Source organism: Neltuma alba, unplaced genomic scaffold (assembly GCF_004799145.2).
Source record: "Neltuma alba isolate B1F8T4 unplaced genomic scaffold, ASM479914v2 tig00011973_pilon, whole genome shotgun sequence".
Classification (NCBI taxonomy): Eukaryota; Viridiplantae; Streptophyta; class Magnoliopsida; order Fabales; family Fabaceae; genus Neltuma; species Neltuma alba.
Window position 1 is genome coordinate 28,134 of NW_021636548.1, and position 26,447 is coordinate 54,580.

Genomic DNA, 26,447 nt, shown 5'->3' on the forward strand with positions numbered 1-26,447 from the left:
CCCCTTCCGATTGTTTAGGGTGTGTTTGGTATGAGGGATTTGGGAGGGAAGGAGAGGGATTTTAATCATTTCCCTTTGTTTGGCAACACACAAGTTTTAGGAGGGGAGGGAAAATTTTTTAAAATTTTCCCTCCCCTCCCCTCCAAAATTGGGAGAATTTGGAGGGAAAAGGTAATATTTTGCCATGTTATGACCATTATGCTCATATTTTGCCATGTTGTAACTATTATACCCATATTTTTTTATATTGTGACTATTATGCCCATGTCTTAAATAAAATAAGAGCAAAATTGTCCATATTAAAATATTTTTCCCTCCCCTCCCCTCTTTTTTTATAAATCCAAACAAGATAATATTAAAATCCTTTCACTCCCCTTCCCTCCCCTTCCCTCCATGAAAATCCCTCCCCTCCCCTTCCTCTCATTGAGCCAAACATACCCTTAGAGACAATCCAGATTTATGTTTTTATTATTTTTATTTTTTGGAAAAAAAGTATTTTAATAGATACAGATTTAAAATAATTATCATTTTTTTCAATAAAAATAATTTTATTTCTTAAAAATTATTAAAATTTTAAATCTAAACCATGAAAAGTATTTTCTGAATGGTTTAGATTTAAAATATTCTTTGTGCGGACATCTTGGCATGATGGCATCGTTTCTTGCCTGCATTGGACGAAACTCAGCCATCAGATGAGATCAATGCTCCAGACAGTCCAAGGAGAGAGAACTTCAGATTTGCTCCTGAGCCAATCATATCTCCCCTGTCCGCTAATAGCCTCCTGAAAACATCTAACAGCATCAATAAATAACCACCCCACTCTCTTTTTAAAATAAAATAAAAAAAACCCCGCTCTCTCTCTCTCTCTCGGTAAATGATTTAAAATAAATACTTTGCAGAAAAAGCCAAAACAAAGACTGAGTCAACCTCCTATATTTTCTTGGTCTACCAACTACCGGGGCTTTTGAATAAACCGAGAGATTTAAACAGGAGTTTTCAGCTAAACCAGTTTGAGTTTGAACAAGACTGCAAAAATCGCCCTTCTTTTTGGAACATACGCATACAAATAGTTTTAACATGGTTAGACTAATTTATGCATGACTTTTGCTATATTATTGGAAATTTAACGACTGAATCATATAATTATGATGGTGGCAAAAAAAAAAAATATAAGTATGATGTATAAATGAATTGTTATAGAATTGAATTAGAGCATTACTGATTAAAATATATAAAACAACATATTAAAAAATAATACATTCGATTCTTAATATAAGATCTAGTTGGATAATCTAAAAAGATTAAAAAAACTAAATAAATGATTTAATTATAATATATATGATATGATTTTTTTAAAAATACTTGTATGTATTATTAGATTATATACTATTAGTTTATAAGTCCAACAAATTAATTTTAAAAAAATAAATATAATATTTTTAAAAATGTTATTTATTTTTTTAAATCACCTCAAATTAATCAATTGGTGGTATTATATTAAGGATTAAAAATAACATACTGCCTTATGTCATGATTAAGAATAAATCCAATGGAAGACTAAAATAACTGTTCCTCATTTAAAAGAAATGTTTAGGTGAGTGTTTCGAAACTTATCAAGACAAGAGCATGTTTTCAAGTTCCTTTTTGGACCTGAGAGCATGTTTTCAAGTTCAGACGCCATGAATTATGATGAACTGGCTCTTCATCAACAGCAACAACTCTTGTGATTCATCTCGGGACTTTCTCCCCAAACGGTGGGAACACATTAATTAGATCAACAAAAGCAGCTTCAATCGAGTACTTCATAGTTCATGTCCATTACAATTACCATTTTCACCACAAGCCAAGCTGGCTCAAGAAACGTCGGCGGCGTTACTTTGAAGTCGGGGATAGCCAACTTTACTGTTCTAAGTCAACGGGAAACTCAAAATCACCCCGAAAAAAATAAATATTACATCTTGTCGTTCTTATTCTTAACACAAGAGTTAGTTGGCTGATTTAAATAGATTTAAAAAATTTGTTGAATTAGTTATTTATAATAATTACGTGTTATCTTTCCTAAAATACCATCGCTAATAATGTATTAGTTAAAATTATCATTAGATTAAATATTTTACATGTGCAATTATTACAAAATTATTTTAAAAAATAGATAAATATAAAAAGCAAAATGAATTTGTCTTATATTTAGAAATAAATTGAAAGTCAAATTAGTTTTTATATTCAAGATTGAACACAATATTAAATACGTAAATCATTTTTTCAAGTCAAAAGGTGAACCAACCCCCCCCCCCCCACAAAAAAAAAAAAATCGAATAAACTGAGGCACGGCTCCTCGACGCCGACGCAGCCTACCTGTCCCGGTAATTGTCAACAACTGCCACTTGGGGACAATGTCGTTTCAACCTTCCACGAGCAGCAGCTCAACACATGCTAATAGAAACCTGCAGAAAAGGTTCTTTCTTGCTCCTTCGGTTCCCCCCCCCCCCCCCAAAAAAAAAAAAAATGGACCTTCTTGCTCGCTTCACTATAGTTGCCTGTTTCCTTCTTCCTATCCTCCGGCCATCCCTTGCTCTTGATTCCCTTCCCGAGTTGCAGTTCATCAGGGACAATGGAACCACCTTGGTTTCAAAAGATGGAACCTTTGAACTTGGTTTCTTCACTCCTGGTACGTCTAACAGACATTACCTGGGTATTTGGTACAAGAACATCCCGGTTCAAACCGTTGTCTGGGTTGCAAACCGCCTCAACCCAATCAACGATTCATTTGCTACCTTAACCATGACCACTTCAGGTAATCTTGTCCTTTCCCATAACAACACTGTTCTTTGGTCTACAAATTCCACAACGCAAGCAGAGAGTCCAACCGCCCGCCTCTTGGATTCTGGAAATCTGGTGGTGATAGATGAGGCCGGAGCAGACCCAGAAGCATATTTATGGCAGAGCTTTGATTATCCATCTGATACGTTATTGCCAGGTATGAAATACGGATGGGACTTAAAAACAGGCAAGCAATGGTATTTAACAGCTTGGAAGAGCCCAGATGATCCGTCTCCTGGAGAATTTACTAGTGCTGTGGTGCTCCACAACTATCCGGATTCATATATAATGAAGGGAACCAAAAAATTTTACCGATTTGGACCTTGGAATGGCGTTCGCGGGAGTGGTGGTCCTGAAATAAAGCCCAACCCTGTTTTCGAATACACCTTCGTTGACAATAAGGATGGGTACTACTACATGGACCTTATCAATAATAATTCTGTCTTGACAAGATTGGTGTTAAACGAAACAGACTCTGCTCGGTATCGTTATGTATGGCTGGAAAATATCAAAACATGGCAAGTTTATTCGACGAAGCCAATAGATTACTGCGATACTTATGGCCTCTGTGGACCAAATGGGAATTGTATCATTACTGAATCGCCTGTATGCCGATGCTTAAATGGTTTCACGCCTAAGTCCCCACAACATTGGAATTCGGTGGACTGGACTGATGGATGTGTGCGAGATAAACCTCTTAACTGCTCCGACAAAGACAAACATGGTTTCATTAAATTGATGGGCATGAAGGTGCCGGACACTACGCTGTCTTGGCTTGATCGCACAATGAATCTAGAGCAATGCAGACGCAAGTGCTTGGAGAATTGTTCTTGCACGGCCTATACCAATTCAGAAATCAGAGGGGGAGGTAGTGGTTGTGCCTTATGGTTTGGTGATTTACTTGATGTCAGATATTATGCGTCTGGGGGGCAAGATCTATATGTTCGAATGGATGCTTCAGAATTAGGTAAAGATTCTTGCTTTCTCCTTATGATGTTCATTTTCATATTTGAGTATTCGAGTTACCACTTTCAAGCCGTGGTTTTAACCAGATTCTTAATGTTTGAGTGATTCAACTACGACTGCAGAATCTGAAAATAAAAAGAAGGTGATAATGATCGTTACCATTACCATTGGTGTAATTTTTGGCGTACTTTTTGTTGGGGGCTGTATCTTCTGCAGAGTTCGCAGAAAGAGAAAAGGTAAAGTTCTTATTTGTCGTTAAGTTCCAGCGTTTTAGGTTTCTTCTTATAACTTTTTTATGGCCGTTGTGAACTTATACGGCAATAATATCTACGTATAATCTATTATTTGTTTAAGTGGTGCTAAAGAACTTGTGAAGTGAAAGTGAAATAGAGCTATGTATAGATACTAGATATTAGGCCAAGGACTAATTAATAGCATACCGTTTAGAACCTGAACAGGGGACTTCATTCACAATCTTCTTGATATGTATTTATTCCAGTTCTTAGAATGAGTATATTATTAGACAATGGGGGTAAATTAGGACATTATTCTTCCTCCTGACATTAGTGTTGATTTATCCTTACCTCTACACATTTATACTTACAGTCGCATGATTTCAATCCTAGGTGAGCTTGATAGTAAGGTTATTTAAAATGCAAGGTTTTCCCAAGCGACATCAAAATTAGTTGAGTAAGAATGGTGCTTCAAGTCATTCTAACAAGTTCACGAATACTGATTGCTTTTCAATTCTTCCTCTCTCGGACATAAAGTTAATGCTTTCCTATCATGCTTTCAGCTAACATGGAAGATGTAAAAGATGATGTTCGAGGCGATGAGAATCCACAGGATGATCAAGATCTCCCCTTGTTCGATCTTGCAGCAATAGCAAATGCCACTAATAACTTCTCCAAGAAGAACAAACTTGGAGAGGGTGGCTTTGGACCTGTATATTGGGTAATTTAACATTTGAATCATAGACTAAGAATTACTGCTATGCATAATATGAATATTATCATAATATGCTTTTATGTGTCTACATCCAGGGGAAATTATTGAATGGACAAGAAATTGCAGTAAAGAGGCTTTCAATAAAATCAAGACAAGGATTGGCGGAGTTTAAAAATGAAGTAAAATTTATTGCAAAACTCCAACATCGGAATTTGGTGAAACTTCTCGGCTGCTGCATCCACGAGCAAGAAAAAATGTTGGTGTATGAATACTTGCCCAATAGAAGTTTGAACTCCTTCATTTTTGGTATAAATTTAGCAAAGCTTTTAATTGCATGGACTATTTTAGTGTCAATAATGAAGCAACTTATCAATTTTAAAGTAATGAGAAGATATATTTTCACACGCATTAAACAAATTTTGAGGCGGCGCATTGTTTGTGGCTAATATAAATAATGCACCTTATTATATGTTTTATACAATATATTGATGATTCTGTTCAAGTGACATATTTACTTTTTAATGTTGGCAGATGAAGCCAAAAGAGAGTTGTTAGATTGGTCTAGACGTTTCCACGTTATTATAGGAATTAGTAGAGGTCTTATGTATCTTCATCAAGATTCAAGATTGAGAATCATTCATAGAGATTTAAAAGCAAGTAACGTTTTACTTGATGACAAGTTCATTCCAAAAATATCAGATTTTGGGTTAGCTAAAACTTTTGAAGAAGAACAGACAGAAGGCAATACAAACAGAGTAGTGGGAACTTAGTAAGTTTCTTAGATCTAACTCTTCCTTTAAAAGTATCTTGCTCAATCCTCTCCATATCTTCGTTAACTGTGTTATTCTGAACTTCTAATGGATATTCTATAGTGGATACATGGCACCAGAGTATGCTGCAGATGGATTATATTCAATGAAATCCGACGTCTTCAGTTATGGCATATTAGTGTTAGAAATTATATGTGGAAAGAAAAATAGAGGGTTTTATCTAGAAGACTCCAAGCACAACCTTATTGGTCATGTGAGTAGTTAAATATACAATATTCTGACCCTTTTTTTTTCCCGGTCAAATTGAAATGGCATAACTGATGACCAAGTTTTGAGTTGCAGGCGTGGATACTGTGGAATGAAGGAAGGGTTCTAGAATTAATTGATAAGAACATAGAGGAGACCTGCAATGTATCAGAAGTATTAAGGTGCATTCATGTGAGCCTTTTGTGCGTGCAACAAAATCCAGAAGATAGACCCACCATAGCATCTGCAATTGTGATGTTGGAAAGTGAAATCGAACTTCCTAAGCCTAAACAGCCAGGTTTCTTTCATGGAATGGATTCAGTTCAACCTCACACTTCCAACTCAAGTCAGAAGGAACGAAGCTCAACCAATGAAATGACAGTGACCTTACTTCAAGCCAGATGAATTTGATTATGTTGAGTAGTAAACATAATGTCATGGTTTGGTGATGGGCTTAATACATAGGTTCATGTTATACACTGCTATAATTGCATCACATGCAACTTAATAACAAAGTGCCATATATCTGACTCCTATGAACACTATCTCGAACCATGAAATGATTATTATGTTTCATTATTCGTTAGACAACTGTTGATGTCCTTATCAGCTTCTAATTAACCAGGTTACAGATTTATGTACCAGGCATCAATCGGCTTTTATAACTGACCTATTACTGTCCTGTATAAGGACTGTCCTCTGAAAGCCAGTTTACTTATAGGGAGGATGGAGCATGAGGATGTGATGATGATCAATATGTAGGTATAATAGACAATTATTTGTTTGAGATGATAAATTAGGAAAAATATAAGTCCTTGATTTTTAATTAAGTTTTTTATTTTTTTTATCAGGTATTTATGGTTTTACTTGATTTTTGACTAGGCCTCTGTGATCTTTGTACATCAGTCATTTGGAACACAAAACCTAATTAAGGAGGTGTTTGATTTTCCTATGAAGCATTTCTAAAAAGTATTTTATGCAAATTGAAGCAGAATTTTTTTCGCATACTTACTTCATATACAATAAAATTATTTTTAAAATCATAATTTGGTTTCCATCTACATGCCTCATGAGTTAAAAGAAATTATAAGGAGCTAATTAAAAAATAACAAAAATAGAAAAGTACATATAAATTTTTTAAAATAAATTTTAACTTTTGCTAAAAAGAAATAAATTATACTCATCCGGTCCTTAATATAAGACATATTTAACTAATTTGATTAGATTAAGAAAGTTAGATAAGTTAGTTAATTATAAGAAATATGACATATTTTTTCTAAAATACCATAATCATCTTCCTTAATATCTTCTCTCCATTTTCTACTTGATTATAGTTGAGGGAGCATTCATAGAGGTAAATTAAAAAAAAATTAATAAATATGATAAATATGTCTTATATTTAGAACCAAAATTAATTTAATAATTAGGTCTTATATTAAGGATCGGAAGAGTAACTTAGTTGATTATTGCTAGAGATTTAACTAGGAAAATTTTGACACTGTGAGAGATAAGGAATATTTGCTTCTTCCAAAAAGCACGCACTACGTTGGTGCTGAATTCTTAATTGAGGATTATAATCCTTTGGTCCTTCAAAGTCAAAATCATTTCAAGTCAACTTTTGAATTAGTGGCACTTTCGTGCAGAACTGGGTGTGCACTAGTTGATTAATGCCCCCGTCATATGAAGCTAAGCCGTTAGATGACACCAACGGTTCGGATTGCACCTATGTTCTTGTCACTCGATTCCCCAAGGATTTTGCAACTGAAGCAGTTTGACTTTGAAAACGCTGCGGCAAAAAAACTTGCATTATTTTGAAACATAGTGTCGATATAACCCATATTAAGAAACTTCAAAGAAACTGTGTCCTGAAAAGACCTATTTTTTGACCTAATATGGCAATAAACTTCTCCCTCTGCCTTTGTTCTCGTTTGACAAAAGCATTCGTAATTCTATTTTGCCAACGCAAAAAATGAAGAAATCGACTGCAACAATAAAAATTCAAGAAATCAGGCATTAAGATTTCATCATCAAGGCAGATCTTCCTCCAGAAACGTCGCTGGCCCTCCATTGAATTCAGTCATTTCCAACCTTACATTCCCAAGTCAAAGTGAAACACAAAATTCCGCAAATAAATTGTTAAATAAATTTCTAAGTCAAGGAGTAAGCCAACAAATGATGTTAAATCAGCACCTTTCTCGTTTCGGCAATCGATCAGCAGTTCAATACGCACTTAGAAGCAAGCAAATTCTGGAGTTTATGACTCCTCGGCTTCATTCCACTTTTCATGGGCCTTCTTCCTTCCTTGAGTATCTTCATCCTTTTCATTCTTCCCTATTTCAAGCCTTCCACAGCAGAGGATTCCCTTCGTGGGTCCGAGTCCCTCAGGGACAATGGAACCACCTTGGTTTCGAAAGATGGAACCTTTGAACTTGGTTTCTTCACTCCTGGTACTTCCAACAAACGTTACCTTGGCATTTGGTACAAGAACATCCCGGTTCAAACCGTTGTCTGGGTTGCAAACCGCCTCAACCCAATCAATGATTCATCTGTTGCCTTGACTATGACCACTTCCGGCAACCTTGTTCTGTCCCAAAACAACACTGTTCTTTGGTCAACAAACTCCACTGCAAAAGCACAGAGTCCAACCGCACGGCTCTTGGATTCTGGAAATCTTGTGGTGATGGATAAGAGCGGAGAAGACCCAGATGCTTATTCATGGCAAAGCTTTGACTATCCTTCTGATACGTTATTGCCAGGCATGAAATATGGATGGGACTTGAAAACTGGTAGGCAATGGTATTTAACGGCTTGGAAGAGGCCAGATGATCCATCTCCCGGTGATTTAACTAGCGTTGAAGTGCTCCATGGCTATCCCGATTCGTATTTGATGAAGGGGAACAAAAGATTCTATCGATTTGGACCATGGAATGGCTTTCATGGGAGTGGTGGTCCTGAAATAAAGCCCAACCCTGTTTTCGACTTCATCTTTGTCGACAATAAGGATGGCATCTATTACATGGACCTTTTGAATAACAATTCTATATTGACAAGATTGGTGTTGAACCAAACACAATCTGCTCGGTATCGTTATGTATGGCTGGAAACTGCAAAAACATGGCAGGTTTATTCCACCAAGCCTGTAGATTACTGTGATACCTATGGCCTCTGTGGACCAAATGGGAATTGTATTATTACTGAATCGCCGGTGTGCGAATGCTTGGGAGGCTTCACCCCTAAGTCGCCACAAAACTGGAATTCGGTGGACTGGGCAGACGGGTGTGTTCGAAAGAAACCTCTGAATTGCTCAGAAAGAGACAAAGATGGGTTCATTAAATTCAAAGGCTTGAAGGTGCCAGACACTACGTTTTCTTGGCTTGACAGGACAATGAATCTAGAGCAATGCAAAAGGAAGTGCTTGGAGAATTGTTCTTGCACGGCCTATACTAATTCAGATATCAGAGGGGGAGGTAGTGGTTGTGCCTTATGGTTTGGTGATCTAATTGATGTCAGATATTATGCGTCTGGGGGGCAAGATTTATATGTTCGAATGGATGCTTCAGAATTAAGTAAAGACTTGTACTTTCTGATTTATATGTTCGTTTTCTTGTTTGAAAGTAGCCAACTAACCCCATTCAATTCATGATTTCGTCTTAGTTTCTAAAAGTTTGAATGATTTCAACCACAATTGCAGAATCTGGGAATAAAAAGAAGTTGATAATGATCGTTACTATCACCTTTGGTGCAACTTTTGGTCTGCTTTTAGTTGGGGGCTATATCATCTACAGAGTCCGCAGAAACAGAACTGGTAAAGTTACTTGACCTTATTTTCTTATGTTCCGAAGTTTCAGGTTTCTTTCTACAATTGCGACGATTGTTATGAACTAATACGGCATGACCAGCTAGGTATATCTCTATTATTTGTAAATATGGTGCTAAAATCATGTCAAGTAAAATTTAACTACAGGGGTACAGATTATACGTGAATTATGTAGTTAAGGTAGTAGACTGATTTTTAATGCTTAAATATTGACTGTTTTCAGACCCCAAAGGGAATTAATATTGATTGTTTTCCATTTTTTCTCCCTTGCCTGTACAGAAAGTTAATTTTTTTTTTTCCCTACCATGCTTTCAGCTAAATCAAAAGATGTGAGAGATGATATTCCATACGGTGAGAGTCCAGAGGATGATCTAGATCTCCCCTTGTTTGATCCGGCAACAGTAACAAGCGCCACTGATAACTTCTCCGCCAAGAATAAGATCGGAGAAGGTGGATTTGGACCTGTTTATTGGGTAATTCAGCATCTGAAATATAAACTAAGAACAATCTGCTATGCAAAATAAGTATTATCATGATATGCTCACAAATCACTGCATGCATGCAGGGAAAATTATTGAATGGACAAGAAATTGCTGTGAAGAGGCTTTCAATAAAATCAAGGCAAGGGTTGGTGGAGTTTAAAAATGAAGTAAAATTTATTGCAAAACTCCAACATCGAAATCTGGTGAAACTTCTCGGCTGTTGCATCCATGAGCAAGAAAAAATGTTGGTGTATGAATACATGCCAAATAAAAGTTTGAACTTCTTCATTTTTGGTATAAATTTAATGCAGTTTTTAATTGCATGGGTTATCTTAGTATTAGTGATGATTAATGAAACCACTTATCAATCTTGAATTATTAGTTCTAATCATTGATCATGTTTGCTTTTCGACATTTATAGATGAAAGCAAAGGAGAGTTATTAGATTGGTCTAAGCGGTTCAATATTATTTTGGGAATTGGTAGAGGTCTCATGTATCTTCATCAAGATTCAAGACTAAGAATTATTCATAGAGATCTAAAAACAAGTAACATTTTACTTGATGACAAGTTGATCCCGAAAATATCAGATTTTGGGTTGGCTAAAACTTTTGGAGAAGAACAAACAGAAGGAAATACAAATAGAGTAGTTGGAACATAGTAAGTCTTTTGCTTGACTATCACTTTCAAATTATCATGTTCCATCCTTTCTAATATCTCCTGTAATTATTTTATTCTAACTTTCAATGGATACTTTATAGTGGATACATGGCACCCGAATACGCTGCAGATGGGCTATATTCAATGAAATCTGATGTTTTTAGTTATGGCGTATTGGTATTGGAGATTATATGTGGAAAGAAAAATAGGGGCTTTTATCTAGAGGACTCCAAACACAACCTTACTGCTTATGTATGTACTGTATCAATCATATACAGTTTTATAACATTTTCTATTTGTTCCCTATTAAAATGAGATAACTGATAACCAAGTTAATTGTTTCAGGCATGGATACAGTGGAAAGAAGGAAGGTCGTTAGAATTGATTGATAAGAACATAGAGGAAACTTGCAATGTGTCAGAAATATTAAGATGCATTCATGTGAGCTTATTGTGTGTGCAGCAACATCCAGAAGATAGGCCTACAATAGCATCTGCAGTTCTGATGTTGGAAAGTGAAGCTGAACTTCCTGAGCCTAAACAGCCAGGTTTCTTTCATGGGAAGGATTCAATTCAACCACACACTTCCAGTTCAAGTCAAAAGCAACGTAGCTCAACCAATGAAGTCACAATAAGCTTACTTGAAGCCAGATGAGTTTGATAATGTTAAGCAGCAAATTTATGGGAGCTATGTTTTAGAAGGTAGAATTAATGACCCTGGAGACGAATGTAGATATTGGGTTTTGGGCTCACCGGAAATTAGAAAACAGAGACGGCAGCATAAGAAATAGATAATACAAGTTTAGAGGTGTGCAGAGCTCGTTGCAAATTAAACAAGGCGTTGCTTTTACAATATAAATTCAGCTACTTTGTTAGATATCATACAATTAGTTTAAGTACTTTTTTGGATTAGTTATATACCTTTTCCTCCAATTTTTTTTTTTCTTTTACCTTGCATGTGGCTGTGTATATGAAGTTAATAGATAATGATGAATGCGTCAACGGTCGAACAATTCATTTCTCAACTTTGACTTTTCTTTACAAAAAAACAAAGGGAAAATATATTTGCCGGCCCTTATATTTTGATCAGATTTTAAATTAGATCCCTATAATTTTATTTTTTTTTATTGAATCCTTATAGTTAATTTTGTTAAATTCGTCAGTCCTTCCATTAGTAAGAGTTGCAAATGCCGTTAATGTAAAGTGGTGAAGGGTGATCTTTCACTCTCTCTCTCTGACCCAAGTATGTGGCTCTCCCTATCATCTGTCTGTCTCATCTCTCCAAGCTAACCATGATGAGTTTGATAGGATTTTCCCAACTCACAAGCTAAATTGAATCCCATATTTCATCAACTCAGAAGCTGTGTTCTTCGTGAGCCCAACCATGGCATGCTTTGATGCTTTATAAGCATGAGGACCCAGTCCTCCCTTGACTCCTGCGGCACTCGACGTCGGTATGATGCGCCCAAGTTGCCTAGGTATCATCACTCTACTACATGCTTGATTCTAGAGCTACACCCTTCACGTTCACTCACATGACTCAATCGAACTCATTGGCGTCGAAGTTGACAATCTTTTGTTCTTTGATTGATTCCCTAACACCTCAACATTGTTGAAGATTATGTCAAGCTAGTTGTATGTGGATTTCTCTTAGTTTTCCATGTCTTCTTTGGACAGTGAAAGAAGTGGCTGATAGAAATATTGCCTCTTCAAGTAGAGATTGGAATTACAAAGCTCAGTTTACAAACTAAGCAGCAGTGCCAGTGGCATGAGATCACAAGAAATTTAAACTGGCACAGAGAAAGCTAAAGGAAAACTTTCTGTTTAAATCCCAAGATCCTCAAGTTAAGCTAAAGAGTTAAGCATAGATAAGTTCTAATGGTACAGAATATCTAACCAAAAAGTGCGTCTTCAACGTCGGCGATCACAGCTTTTGCTCTTTCCTTCACAAACAGTCTTACCATTGCTTCGCCTATTCCTCCCACTCCTCTGATCACTATGGCCACTTTTCCTTCCAATATGTGGAAAAATACAAGATTTGTGCAGAGAGTTTCAATTCATTCTCTTGGTTCTGTTTCATGATGCTTGAAACAAGGAAAAATAGAGCATGTATGAACAGAGAAAAGAAATGAAAGGAGTACCTTCTAGCTGAAGAGAAAGTGTGGTCCTTTGCCGTGGGAAAGACACCCTGAAGATTTGGCTTAGGCACTGCTTCAGCAACAATCATGGCAAACCTCTTAAATGGAGCTTCTTGTAATTGCGACCTCACAGACACAGAGAGAGAGAGAGAGAAAGACGAGAGAAGATGGTAAGTGCTTGGAAGTTTTAGTTCAATTAAGGAGCGCCAGATTCGATCACGTGACTCAATGGAAGACACCATATTGCTTCACCATTAGCATAGAGGCAAAATTTTAAACTGCGTAAGTGCTTAGAAGTTGGGATAACAATCGAGGTATAGGAAGTATTAATGGGGGACTTCGTCTTTCTTTACTTAAAAGTTTTTCAATATACTCAGACTTCTGAACTTTTAAATTTTAAACAAACTAGCAACTTGAGAGAGTCCTTCTTCACTCCTTTTGGGAGTTTGCGAATGGTTAGCTTGGAGAGATGAGAGAGACAGATGGTAGAGGGGGTAGCAAACTTTGTGTGAGAGAGTAGCAGATCACACTCTATCCCTTTACATTAACAGTGCTTGCAACCTTTACTAACAGAAAGACTGATAAATTTAACAAGATTAACTAAAGGGATTCAATAAAAAGAAATAAAATTATAAGGACCTAATTCAAAATCTGATCAAACTATAGGGACTGGCAAATATATTTTTCCAAAAAAAAAAACCTTCCCTAGTAATGGGCCAATTGTTTTTATTTGATGGGCTGACAGTGATGAAAGAATCTATAAGCATTGCGTATAAGGCTGGAGGTCCAATCGCAGGAAGCACCAGAGAGCCCCGTTAGCATGTGCCTTCGTCCCTACAAAACAAAAACTTTTTTAACATTTGGAATTGAAGGTATTAAACAGATTGGATACAAGTTCTCTTTTTCTTCTTCAGCTAGAATCTAATAAAAATTTTAATAACGATTACTACATTTTATTTTCGTAATCTAAATCGAGGTTTTAATGCATCGAATGTTCGGGGGTATAAAAAGAAATTCGTGCATTGTTGATGTATCCTTTCCCTAGTGCATTAAGCATAAGGCAAATTTCATCATTCATGGAGCAAATAAGGCTTAAAAAATCGTCAGGCCGAAAAAGAAATCTGAAAAAGCGCAGTAGTCTTGCTTCCAAAAGAAGAAAAAGAAGTCAGTTAGGTACTGATCAATCAGGACTTGTTACTTAACCCACAGCACAAACAATATCCTACTAGATGAACACTAAACTTATTGTATACATATAGCTGATATGAAATTCAGTGACACGAGGAATCCCAAATAATATTATTCTGGTAGGTTGCTGATATAAATTTCTTTAATGTCTCATTTGACAAATTTATATTCCGCAACTTTGTTTGTGGTGCTTTATACTAAGTATCAAAGTATTATAGGAATTATATATATGTCTTCTGTCTTGTCTTTTAGAGGACATGACTGTCAGCATGAAGGATAGGCGTTGGTTTAAATGACAAAAGTTTTTTGGCAGTAAGGTGGAGGGATTTATATATATACGCACACACATAGAAAAAACTTTTCCTAAAGACCGATGTAAGCTTTTCAACAGCCAAAAACACACAAGTGGATTATAATAATCCAATCTAAGACTAGGGTGGTTGAAATCTACTTCAGAACATGCCTCAAAAGGAAGTAATGAATTGAATCACAATTTCTGCATTCGTTAATGGGTATGACTCGTTGAAAGCACCATAATCCCTAAACAACTGCTAAGTTGAGACAAGCCAGATGGAAAAGTAATTAAGCAGGAACAGAAACCAGAGAAATGTTTGTCGTCCTCTGATTGGCTTCTTAAAAACCACGGATAATATTAAAAACTTTCACTTGATGAAAAACTAATTCCTGAACTGAATTCTGTCGTATTATTGTGAGTACAACACACAAAAGTCAAGGCTAATCATGATCAACGCCAACAAATGAGATTGTGGAATTCATAATTTGAGCAATATCCACAAGCTGTCTTTTTGCGTATTTCAAAGACCTTTAAATCTGCTGGTCCTAGAGCTATCAATTCAGATGCATCAGGCAGGTGACATTGGGCTTGTGTATCGCTTTTTTCTCTGGTCCTCAGACAGATATAAATATGGGGTCAGGAGTAGGTGGAAGCATGAAGCTCAAAGCCATAAATATCCCTTTCAACTTTCAGCTATTATCTGTATTGACAGGAACATGTGCACTATAACAATCTGCTTACATATATAATACCACTGTATTTTCTGTATAGTAGCCTTCTTTTACTGCAGAATCATTATTAACAAGCTGGACCAGTGGGATTCATTATTTCAGAAATGTGTAGGTGCCTGTCAATTTAGCCTGCCCTGGTTACATGTCTTGTTATTTTAAAAAGAAACCAAATACGTATATATAGTTATTACTTGTTACAATTGAATATTGATGAGAGGTTCAACTAATAAGCTTTTTGAAAATGTTCCTTTATAGTTGCCTAGTGGTCCAGAAACATTAATGCAGGCAAAGGGTAATTAGGCTTATCTTGTTTATTACATATGCTTGTAAGCTTTCGTTTATGCTCTTATACTCATCAGTTACATATTTTATACTCTTCCATCAACATCTCATCGTCGAAAGTAATACTGTTTGTATTATTTTATTTGAGGTTAGACTCATGTAGCTATCATCGCAAGGCAAATTGTATACATGGATGGTCCAAACTGATATGGGCAACTATGCTAGATGTTAGGGAAACGTTAGGCACTAACCCTTTCATTATTACTTTAATTTCAGTATACGTGAAGATAATATAAACTATTTCTCTGCCCTATAGTTATATATATTGTTACATGATTCCTGTGAATTGAAAACCATACTGATCATCTGTATATTTATATGTAATGATGTTCTGCACTGTGATGATGAAACATGCACGGAATGGAACCCTTATGATAGTTTAATATAATGAAAGATGTTTTGGTTGGTCGAGAAGATTGATTAAAAAAAGAAAAAGGAATAGTTTAAGGTCATTCTCTCCGAAAACGGTGCGGATGAGAAAAGGAAAAAGATAATACTACTTTCGTTTCTGATTATAAGAACTAATTGACTAATTTGAAGAGATTAAAAAAAGAAATTAAGTTAGTTATTTGTAATAAATATGTGTTGTCTTTCCTAAAATATCCTTGTTAATCAAGTATATTAGCTATAACTACCAATATTAGAAGGACTACTTTGAAAAAAATTCATAAATATAAGAGATAAAACGGATTGAGGTCTTATATTTAGGATCAAACTAAAAGTCAAATGAGGTCTTATATTAAGGACCGGAGGTAGTATCATCATGCTAATATAATAAACATTTTGTAATATATTTTTATTGACAATACTTACACCAAACTCTTTATATTGGTTATATTTTTAAAATATTATTATTTAATTATAAATCCACATGCATGGTTATGTGTTATTTAAAAACTTAACACAATGCATATAAGAAGTTTACCTATGTATTTTCCAATTTTTATTTCTAGGAGCAAAAACCAAATCCCATCGTATATGAAGCCAGCTGGGAAAAGACCAAGTCGTTGATGGCAAAGCTAATAGAAAACAGGTGTGGCATGTGGATAGAGTCTACCAAATTTCAGTGAAAGGCATGGCCATATTTTGCACCACGAAATTAAAGGACGAGGGCCTCCAAAGTTTAGTAGATAATGTGAAATCTCCTGGCATGGACCTCATAATTTCACTTGATTTTTAATCCAAATTAAATTTCCATAGTATTTTGTTATTGGATCATTTTAGTTTCCTTAGTTATAGCATTATAGAAATTAGTTTTTATAGAAAGGGAAGAGGAGAGAATATCTCTTTTCTAACTCCTAATCTGTTAATTAGAAATAATATAAATATAAATATAAATATTAATTAAGTATCGAAATATCGAGTAAAGAAGTTTTTTTGAGAATGAAATGATAATTATAATACATTTATATTTATTCTATTAAATTTTAACTCGCAATTTGATTTACGTGAAATTAATATAAGTTTTGTTTATGAAAAAATGAAATTGGATTAATCTGAAGTGGATAGTTTTGACCGAAAAAAAACATCTGAAGCGGATAGGAAATAGGATGGATGGGGGAGGGAGATGAGGCCGGGGGTGGGGGCTGGGCCCGCCAAGAGAGGGAGAGGGAAAATGCTCACGTGTGGGTAGGGTTTGAGAAGAGAGAAAGATCCCCTAAGATCACACGTGCAGGTGTCGAGCGTGTTGTCCCATCAAAGGCGACCACGTGTGAGGTGACTCCCCCATTTTGTGGCTCCGCGACCACCCGACCACTCCCTCCTTCACGTGCATTTTGGCCCCCTCCGCTCCTGTCGTCCTGCTTCCCTCATGCCCCTTGCTAATCCACCCCCTACTATCTTTCTTCTTCTTCTTTTTTTTTGGCCAAGACATCCCCTTCTTTCTCACTTTCATTATTTATTATTCCCTTCTGTTCTAAATACCTAACTAATGACATATAATTTTTATTATAGTAATAATGAATAATTAATTTAATTTTTTAAAAAATTTTGTGAATAAATTAACTAAGTCTTATATTTAAAATCAGAAAGAATATTTTGTATCTATGTACGTATTAGTTATCTTACTTGTGATATATCTAATTTTAAGTAACATGAAAGAAGTAGGGAAGAGGATAAAAGGGACCTGTGCTAGGATGGATGAGAGACACAAAGATACTGAGGGGGGAGCATCATATCAAATGATGGCGTGGGTTAATTATTGTAGGCAGGCAGTGGGCTAATTAATCTCATGTGAAATGGACGCTCGTGTTGTTTACATCATCAAATATAAACATATCGCTTAGTTTAATTCAATCTTTGTCATTGTTGCCTCCTTCCTCAGCACAGAAAAGTAAGCTCAACTGTGTTCCCTTCAATCATCGTCATCCTTTTTCCTTTTCTCCTACCCATTCACAATCCACTCCTTTTGCTTTTCTCACCTTCCTCTCCTTTTTTTAAAAATTCAATTCATTTCATTCATTCACTATATTGATGAAAAAGAAAATGCTGACGTTTATTATATTAGAGCTCTCAATTATCTCCATATATTCACTTGTTTCTATACTTCATTTTCATGTGGACAATCCAGGTATTTCCGCAAATGGAATCTAGATGCACTCAACCAAAACCCTTTAATTGCCATCTACTTTTTTCTTGCTTTGCACCAAAAGTGATTGTGCGTTCACTGTGTGTGAAGTCATAACGAGTACACGTCCTTAAGAAAATAACATCCTGCAAGCTAACTATTGAAATCGGAAACCTAAGGTCTTATATAATACCTCTTACTCAAAGGGCTGCTCTCTTTATTCAGGACTCATAACAATACAACCCTTCATCGTGTTAGAACCGTACACAAATATCTCTGTTCTATCAGTTGACTAACTTTTAATGAAAGTATCATTGTAACCAGCACAAAATTTTGAAAAGATCAGACCTCAAAAACTAGTTATTGGAGTCGAGGATTTCAATATATTATCCGGATAAATGTTACTACCTCCGGTCCTAATTATAAGATCCAGTTGACTTATTTGAGGAGATTAAGGAAGTAAGTTAAGTTAGTTATTTGTAATAAATAAGTGTTGTCATTCCTAAAATATCCTTGCTAATTAAGTGTATTGGCTAGAACTATCATTATTAAAGGGACTATTTTGGAAAAAAAATACATAAATATGAGAGACAAAATGGATTGGGGTCTTATAATTAGGACCAAATAAAAAGTCAAACGGGGTCTTATATTAAGGACCGGAGGTAGTATTATAATTAACTTTTGGATAGAGTGCGTCATATATCTTTTGAGGAGTTTAGTTAGACAACAACTTTCTTCGTCCTTTTTTAACGTTCATTGCATTTGGCTTTCTTTATTTTATTTTATTTTATTTTTTTATTAAAGAATGTGATGTTCATTCATGCCGTTCGATCCTCTTAAGACTTTATGAAAGAAAATACAAGAGGCTATGAAAACTCCAAGATTAGGTTAGGTTGCCAACTTCGTTAATCCTACACCATTTCTTTGTTCGCTCTTTTTTGTAATAACCCCAACTCGGGGCTGATCAAAACGGATATTAAAGAGGACATTTCTTATCAATTAGTAGTAGTAGCTACTAGCTAGGATCAAAGCCACAGTAATAGATGTCAATTTCCTCTCTTCTTTATTTGTTTTTTCCGCTTTAAATTAAGCTGAGAGCCATATGTATTCCTAGATCCTTACACTGCGTTATCCTTAACAGTGGGATTTGATTTTAAATTACTGCACATCCACGTATCAGATTTAACACCTTGTTTCATATTAAAGGCATTTCTTTTGAATAAGTTGAAGCATTGTCATCAACTCTGTGTGTGTGTGTGTAAAGCCATCGCATTTGATTGATATGCTTAATTAGGACTTGACATATTATACATTTTCTTAATTGCTATATGTTATTTTTAATTGGTTTAAATTATAGATAAAATGTAATATTTTTTGTATGAGAAAAAAATATTCAAAAAATTCAAAAATTTTGGACGCTTGAATTAATCGACTTAGCCCATATTGAGATTGATGAAGGCAAGTAGAATACAGTACCTGATTTACTAGCTCTATGATTAAAAGCTGGCATGAATTTAGTGTCATGTATATATTGAGAGAAACTTATGTGTATAATAATAATCTAACCCAATATGTAATACTCCTCCGACAGTTAATATAAAATCTACTTTATATAGTATAATTTATATTATAAAGGGGGTTTTATATTAAGGACAAAGAGGATTATTATATATCATTTTATACAAACAACAAGCAGCTTGGTTCATTAAGTGAAGTTGATAACATTTTCTATCAATAAGCTGTTAATTAATACTCATCCGGTCCTAAATATAAGAACCTTATACTAGTGTGTGCAAGAGTCTTATATTTAGGATCAGAAGAGTATATAGTTCCTCCCTGTAATATTATTGAGCATACATTCTCTTTATTTATTTTTGGTTTGTAATTCTCTTTAGAGGAATTCATAATAATTAATCTACCCTTGATTATGGAGGTGAGTTAGTGGATATTGTCGATGAAGATGGAGGTGGGGAAGGACGACGACGTAACAAAAAGATTAATGATGGAAACAAATTTAATGGTATATGATGATTGAGGCCAAATAATTGTCGAAATGAGTATGGTACAGATCTGGAGGGAGGCAAAGGCGAGCAGAGAAAGCCCAGAAAAATGGAGGGACAGTGGCACGTGGCACTCCGTGGTGTGATTGAAGGATGGTGGGTCCCACCCCCTGCCTCCCTTTCCTTCCACCGGTGGGTTCCCCTGCCCCTCAACATGAAAGAAAGAGACGCTCTTGGAGGAGAGATGGACCCCTTCATTATTTGGACGTCTAGTCAACGCTTTCTCGTAACGCCGCACATGCTTGGCACTGCGTCCCCCCCCCCCCCCCCCAAAAAAAAATAGCGGAATTGATTCTATTATGAACACCAAGTTCCTACTATTCCCCCATTGTAAGACTATTGATGATACCTTCATGTTGATTTCATTTTATCATGTGCTCTCCCAATACAAATCAACCTTCAATTATATACTACCTCCGGTCCTAATTATGAGACCCAGTTGACTAATTTGAGGAAATTAAGGAAAGAAGTTAAGTTAGTTATTTGTAATAAATAGGTGTTGTCTTTCCTAAAATATCCTTACTAATCAACTATATTGGTTAGAATTACAATTATTAGAAGGACTACATTGGAAAAAATACATAAATATGAGAGACATAGTAGATTGAGGTCTTATATTTAGAACCAAAATAAAAATCAAACAGGGTCTTATATTAAGGACCGGAGGTAGTATAACCATTAGCCACGTTAAATTAAATAAAACCATTACATATGATTAAAAGACGATAGTAGGTAGAGAAAAAAATATTCTTTACCTTCTATGTGATATGCGAATTAAAGAATTGGTTGAAACCTTAACTCTTAAGTACTCCATCCATATAGAGAGAGAGAGAGACAAGGCATATTTTAAAAAGATTTTGAGTTGTTAAATATAATATTTTGAAAAATTTTGGCTGCTTTTATTTTTTGTTTTTCAAACTTGTCTCTTTATGAGCCTGCAATTAACATGGAGGGAGGAAGCTAAAAGCCTTTGGATCTAATAGCACCATTCCTTTTTTTTTTATGTGCTCTGTAGGTGGGTTTGCACGTGATCTAATAGCACCATTCCTTTTTGAAGATAAAGTTTTTTCTTTTTTGGCCTGCCAAGATGAAGTTAATTACGATATAATTTTGAAAAAGTTACGGAACGCAATACAAACATTTATTCACAACATCCTCAATAACATCAGACGTATATTAACATGTTAACATGCGTGTGACTTTGCATCGCATGTTTAGAAAGGTAATTAACACCTCCGTCAAGTAGTTAGCATAAAAAGCTTAGATCTAAATCAAACAGATTACTTTCTTTTGTATGTATGGATTGTGGAGAAGGATTGGCCCGGGGGGGAGACTGGAGAGAGAGATGTGTACACAGTAATCTTGCACACGTCTCTCTCTCTCTCTCTCACACACACACACACTTTACGAAAACAAAGTTACAAAGAGGGATGCTTGCACGTACGGATGGAGTTCAGAGCATGATTATGAGGAAAGATGAATTGGTGGGATCTTATATGTGCATGAACAAGCACGAAATTGGAAACTCAAACACGACAACAAGGCCTCCCCAGTTTTGTCTCTGCAGCAACCATATATTCCATTATCTTTACCATCTTCCTTATCTCTTTCTATTAACTTCTGCCCTTTCAAGTTTTATCTCTGAGCTAAGCACCCCTTCTCACTTGTCTATATACTAGCTTTTGTCTTCATCTTCCTTCTGCATCTCTTTGTCTTGTGCTCTTCCAATAATTTATATTTGCTTCCGCTATTCTGTCCCTAACCTTCAAGTACGTGTTCATTTTCCGGCTCCCTTTGACTCATACAGTTCATGTATTTATTAATCTATCTGAATTATGATTCTCCCTCGACTGGTCCTGCTATTTCCCGGCGAGTTTCCTGGCCTCATGGGCTTGTCTTACGTTTTGGTTTTATGTGGTGACTGTAAAGAGCAACACTTTCAATTTCGTCACCACCACTTGATTTTTTTTTTTTTTAATTTCATTCTTAAGGCTATTCATCAGTCCCCTGTTCATTTCATGCCCACACTTGAATTTTTGTTCCTCGAGTTAGTGACAGAATCTGACACGACCAACATATTAAAATTGACGCAGAGAGAGAATCTGGAATCAGACTATTGCACCCTCCACCATCTCCAGGACTGAGTTTATCAGCATTTTTTTAATGTAAATTCTACTCATTCTGTGTTCAGATACCGACAAAACCCCTTTAGACCAGTCTTAATCAAGCTGCAAAAGCTGTTTATGAAATAGCCCTATTCTGCAAGTAAATCACCCACTGAACACTGATTATTCTTCTTCTTGTTCCTTTTAAATAAAGAAAAAAAACAAAATATTGTGTGATATGCAATTTGAACACTTAATTAGTGAGATGGAAAAAAAACTTGGCAAGCCTTTTTCCTGAAACTACAGAAAACAAAAGAAGAGTTCAGGAATGATGGCTTTCTCGTTGTTGCCGTGATAGGATAAGCCCCATGACACTTCAGTGAGCACAATTTCTGGCTGGAATTAAGAATTCAATTCTAACGAAACGTTATGACGATAACTGCAACAACGTAAAAGTCAATAACTTGCTGCTATTTACAATGGCTAAGTTCTGGACAATGCAAATGTAACACAAACACTAAAGCTTGAAGAAGAAGATTAAAAAAGAAAAAAAGAAAAAAAAAAGTGCGGGCTAAAGACGTCTTTTAACATGGAATGAAAGAAAAAAGTCATCAACTTTTCCCATTACAAGAACAGATCGGATAGGCTTGTTTACATCCTCAATTCTGATTGATCCATAGCTTGTGTCCCGGAACCCACTTCGGACATTTGGGGCTAAAGTAGCTTGCCACTACCCTCGAGTTCAACAGCTCCACAACAGGTGCAAATTTGACACACCTCGGAGTTTTGTACTGGTTGATGGATGCTCCTAAGCTAATGGCATAGTCCATGAGTTTATCAAACGTCCCCTGTTCCACAATCTTAACCTCAAGTGGCCCAATTGATTTGTCCGACACACGTCCTTGACGGTACACACTGTTGAGCGATTCTTCAATGGTCAAACAGCAATCCTCGTACACAGACGCGGGAATCGGAGTTGTCCCATTGAGGTTGAGCTCCCAGTACAAGACATAGTGCCCTGGGATTGTCTTTGTATCTGCGTAGCTAGTGTACTCAGCCAAGGCAGCTTCAAACGGAGCCAAATGGGTCACAGCATTCTTCATTGCGTACTGAAGCTCAACTTCATCTGTTTTATCGGAATCAATGCTCAGAACCACGTTCTTCCTGCATATGAAGTTGAACTGGGGTGCCTTGTTCTTGAATCCAGCCACTCTCAGCACGTCTCCCACTTTGTACCTATATAACCCTGAAATTTCCAATCACACATGTGTACTTATCATCAGTATGGCTAAAAAGTTTCAATATTTGTGAGCAAAAAGATTCAGAGTATACATCTGACCGGCGAAGGTTGTGACGACGAGCTCATATTCTTGGCCAAGCTTAACATCGACGAGATCCACTAACTCTTGTTCATCGTGAGACGTGGGGTGAGGAAGAGAATCGGTGAGTCCATCGCTTCTGTTAACAGGAAGGAATTCGAAGTAGGCCATGGTTGGGATGAGGGTGTAAGAGACCTCACTGGGTTTGCAAAGAGGGTTGAGATTGAGTCCGAAGTAGCACTCGCTGGAAGCGTACATGGTGCACACAAGTGGGAGGCCATTGGTGTAGTAATCCAGTGTGGGAATGTACTGTGACATTGTCCCTGTCACAATAACATCGACATACTTAGTGTTGGGCCACAACCTGGGGATGATCCCCTGCCAACAATTTTTGCTACACTCAGACTGGATAAAATCGGCGAGATTCTGGTCGGGTTTCAGGATCTTCATGACAGAATCTCGCACGCTAATGTCTGTGATCTGGGGGTTAAGTGTTCCTGTTCTAATGTCATGGCAAAGAAGGGCCCAGTGTTTCTCGAGGAAACGAATTCCCCGAATGAAGCCAGACGCGAAAACAGCACCAACCCGAAGGACGACATCGTTTTGGCAGAGACCGAAGAGCAATTGGGAGTACATGCTTTGGTAAGAATCAGGACAAAGGATGGTCTCAATCGGACTGGTATAATTAGCGTAGGGATCGGTAAGTGATCTATTCTTAAAATGAGAGCTTTTGTAATAACTAGTGAGAACCGGACGAGCCAAGAGGCCTCCGGGAGTTTTGGCCTCAGATTTTATGAAGTACAAGTACATTCCTTTGCCTTTTTCCAGGCCAGGCACAAACTGGCTCATCACAGGCATCAACAGGCTATAAAGCGAACTCCTTCTTTCTCCTTCTTCTTCAACCGTAGGCATCAGCTTTCTCTCTCCTCCAGACGTCCCAGAGCTGCAAAAACCAAAACCCATTAATCTTACATACGAGACAGAGAAAAGTCATGTTTAACACATACACACACTTTCGATTGAACAATAAGAGAATAAAGCAGACGAGAACCTGGTGAGGAACTCAGAAATGGGATGGGAGGAAAGGATAGGAGAGGTGTCGCCATTGGCGATGCGGTTGACGTCGGATTGGATATGGTCGTAGGTGATGACGGGAACAAGTTTCTTGAAAGTTTGGCGGTCGGTACGGCCATCGAGGCCGTGTCTCTGCAAGTACTCGACATTGGCATTATGGGAGAGAATTTGGGTGAGGACCTTGTTCTGGATTAGATCGGCGTTGGAGGTGACATCCTCAATGAACTGAAGAGCTTTTTTGTTTAGCTCAGAGAGGTTGGAGTCTGAAGGATCCTCAGGCATGGTGGCGTGAGAGAGAGTTTCAGAGAGAGAGAGTTTGAGGGGAGAAGAAATGGGTAGGGTGTGAGGAGGAGGGAAGGAGGAGGGAATGCGAGGGAGGGGTATATATAGAGGCCAATTTCGAGCCAGGGTGGCTACGGAGCAAAGAGCGTGGCCAGTGAGAGGTAAATATACAAAATGGTCAAGGGTGGAATCGGGAATGCGTTAGTGCTACTTTTTTCCCCGGTAAATAAGCTTGCTTTCCATACCCATTAAAATAAAATTTTCAGTTATTTCTAATTTTATATAAAAAAAATTTCTATTGCTCAAATATATATCTTTTTTTTTTTACCAGAATTGATCAAATATATCTCTAATATTTATTATTTTTGTATCCTTAATAAATATAAGTATGTCTTCTATGGATTCCATGGATTTAATTATTGATATAAAATCTGATATGTCATCCAGTCAATTTTTTTGGCATGATACATTTTTTCACCAAGACCAACACCTATTTTTACTTTTATAATTAATGTTCTAATTTAAATAGCCTTTAAAATACTTCCACGTAAACAAGTTGATGCTGCTTTTCATTCGATATGTTGAGCTAGGATGGCCTCTATATTCATTCTTAGAATTAGGAAGAAAATATACCGTAGGTGCTAAATAACTGTTATCAATGAGATGAAAAATCTATATCTACTATTCCTCCGGTTCTTAATATAAAATCCATTTAACTAATTTGATTAGATTAAAAAAATTAGATAAGTTACTTAATTATAAAAAATATGACACGTTTTTCCTAAAGTACTATAATCATCTTTCTTAATACCCCATCTTCCTCTTCTACTTAATTATGGTTGAATGAGTATTCATAGTGGTAATTTAGAGAAAATTGATAAATATGAGAAATAGATCTTATATTTAAAATCAAAACTAACTCAATAATTGAGTCCTATATTAAAGACCAGAAAAGTATATGCTTCCGGGAAAAGTACGAAATTATGAATGTAAATTGTTAATAAAAAATTAATTAATTTCGACCTCCTTACAAGAGAGTCAAATCTATATCTAATTAAATTTGCACGAACTTTTGATTTGAAGTGATGATATAGAAGTACAACTCTTGAAACAACGACGTAGGAAAAGATCAGTAGTGATAAAAATGAGGTGCTCATAATAAGCTCAAAAATCATGCAAACAAAATAAATCCGGATAGCTTAAAAAAAATTAACAATTTTTGCGCTCAGTTGGGTGGACACATTCACAGATAAGAAGCCAACAAGAAATAATGTGCATAAATTTATAGTCATATATATGAAGACAATAATCAACAATCACAAGTAAAGAAAAATAAAAAGAAAAGATTCATATATGTGAAATACGTCAGCACACACTTAATAATGAGGCAATCTTGTGTTTCATGGTAACATTGACCTCACTGAAATTTACTTTGTCCCCCAAAGACTCCATGTTCCTAATTTATATATATATATATATATATATATATATATATATCAATTGCCCTTTAATAGAAATCGATCATGCTTCGGATTTCATTCTTAAACACGTCAAGAAGCCAACTTTATTGAAAATTATGTGCAAATGACACTTTATTAATTGGACCCCTAATTGCTTTTTGCTTTTTCTCTTTAGTCAAT

The 26,447-nt window shown here is 36.1% G+C and overlaps 2 protein-coding genes across 2 annotated transcripts; one reads left to right on the forward strand and one right to left on the reverse strand.

The window, feature by feature from the left end:
- The first annotated feature begins 2,487 nt into the window (after window positions 1-2,487).
- On the forward strand, window positions 2,488-11,623 carry LOC114720342 (uncharacterized). The gene is made up of 14 exons (XM_028905989.1): window positions 2,488-3,787; window positions 3,909-4,022; window positions 4,583-4,740; window positions 4,830-5,040; window positions 5,266-5,503; window positions 5,607-5,757; window positions 5,847-6,152; window positions 8,011-9,316; window positions 9,442-9,555; window positions 9,883-10,040; window positions 10,133-10,343; window positions 10,471-10,708; window positions 10,810-10,960; window positions 11,054-11,623. The coding sequence occupies exons 1-14, from the start codon at window positions 2,506-2,508 to the stop codon at window positions 11,360-11,362; spliced, it is 4,947 nt and encodes a 1,648-aa protein (XP_028761822.1). The 5' UTR covers window positions 2,488-2,505; the 3' UTR covers window positions 11,363-11,623.
- A 10,961-nt stretch (window positions 11,624-22,584) lies between these two features.
- On the reverse strand, window positions 22,585-24,859 carry LOC114720346 (indole-3-acetic acid-amido synthetase GH3.6-like). Its single transcript, XM_028905993.1, has 3 exons — window positions 24,503-24,859; window positions 23,472-24,394; window positions 22,585-23,378 (listed from the first exon to the last, which is right to left on the reverse strand). Exons 1-3 carry the CDS (start codon window positions 24,805-24,807, stop codon window positions 22,792-22,794), a joined length of 1,815 nt encoding a protein of 604 aa, XP_028761826.1. The 5' UTR covers window positions 24,808-24,859; the 3' UTR covers window positions 22,585-22,791.
- Between the last annotated feature and the right edge of the window lie 1,588 nt (window positions 24,860-26,447).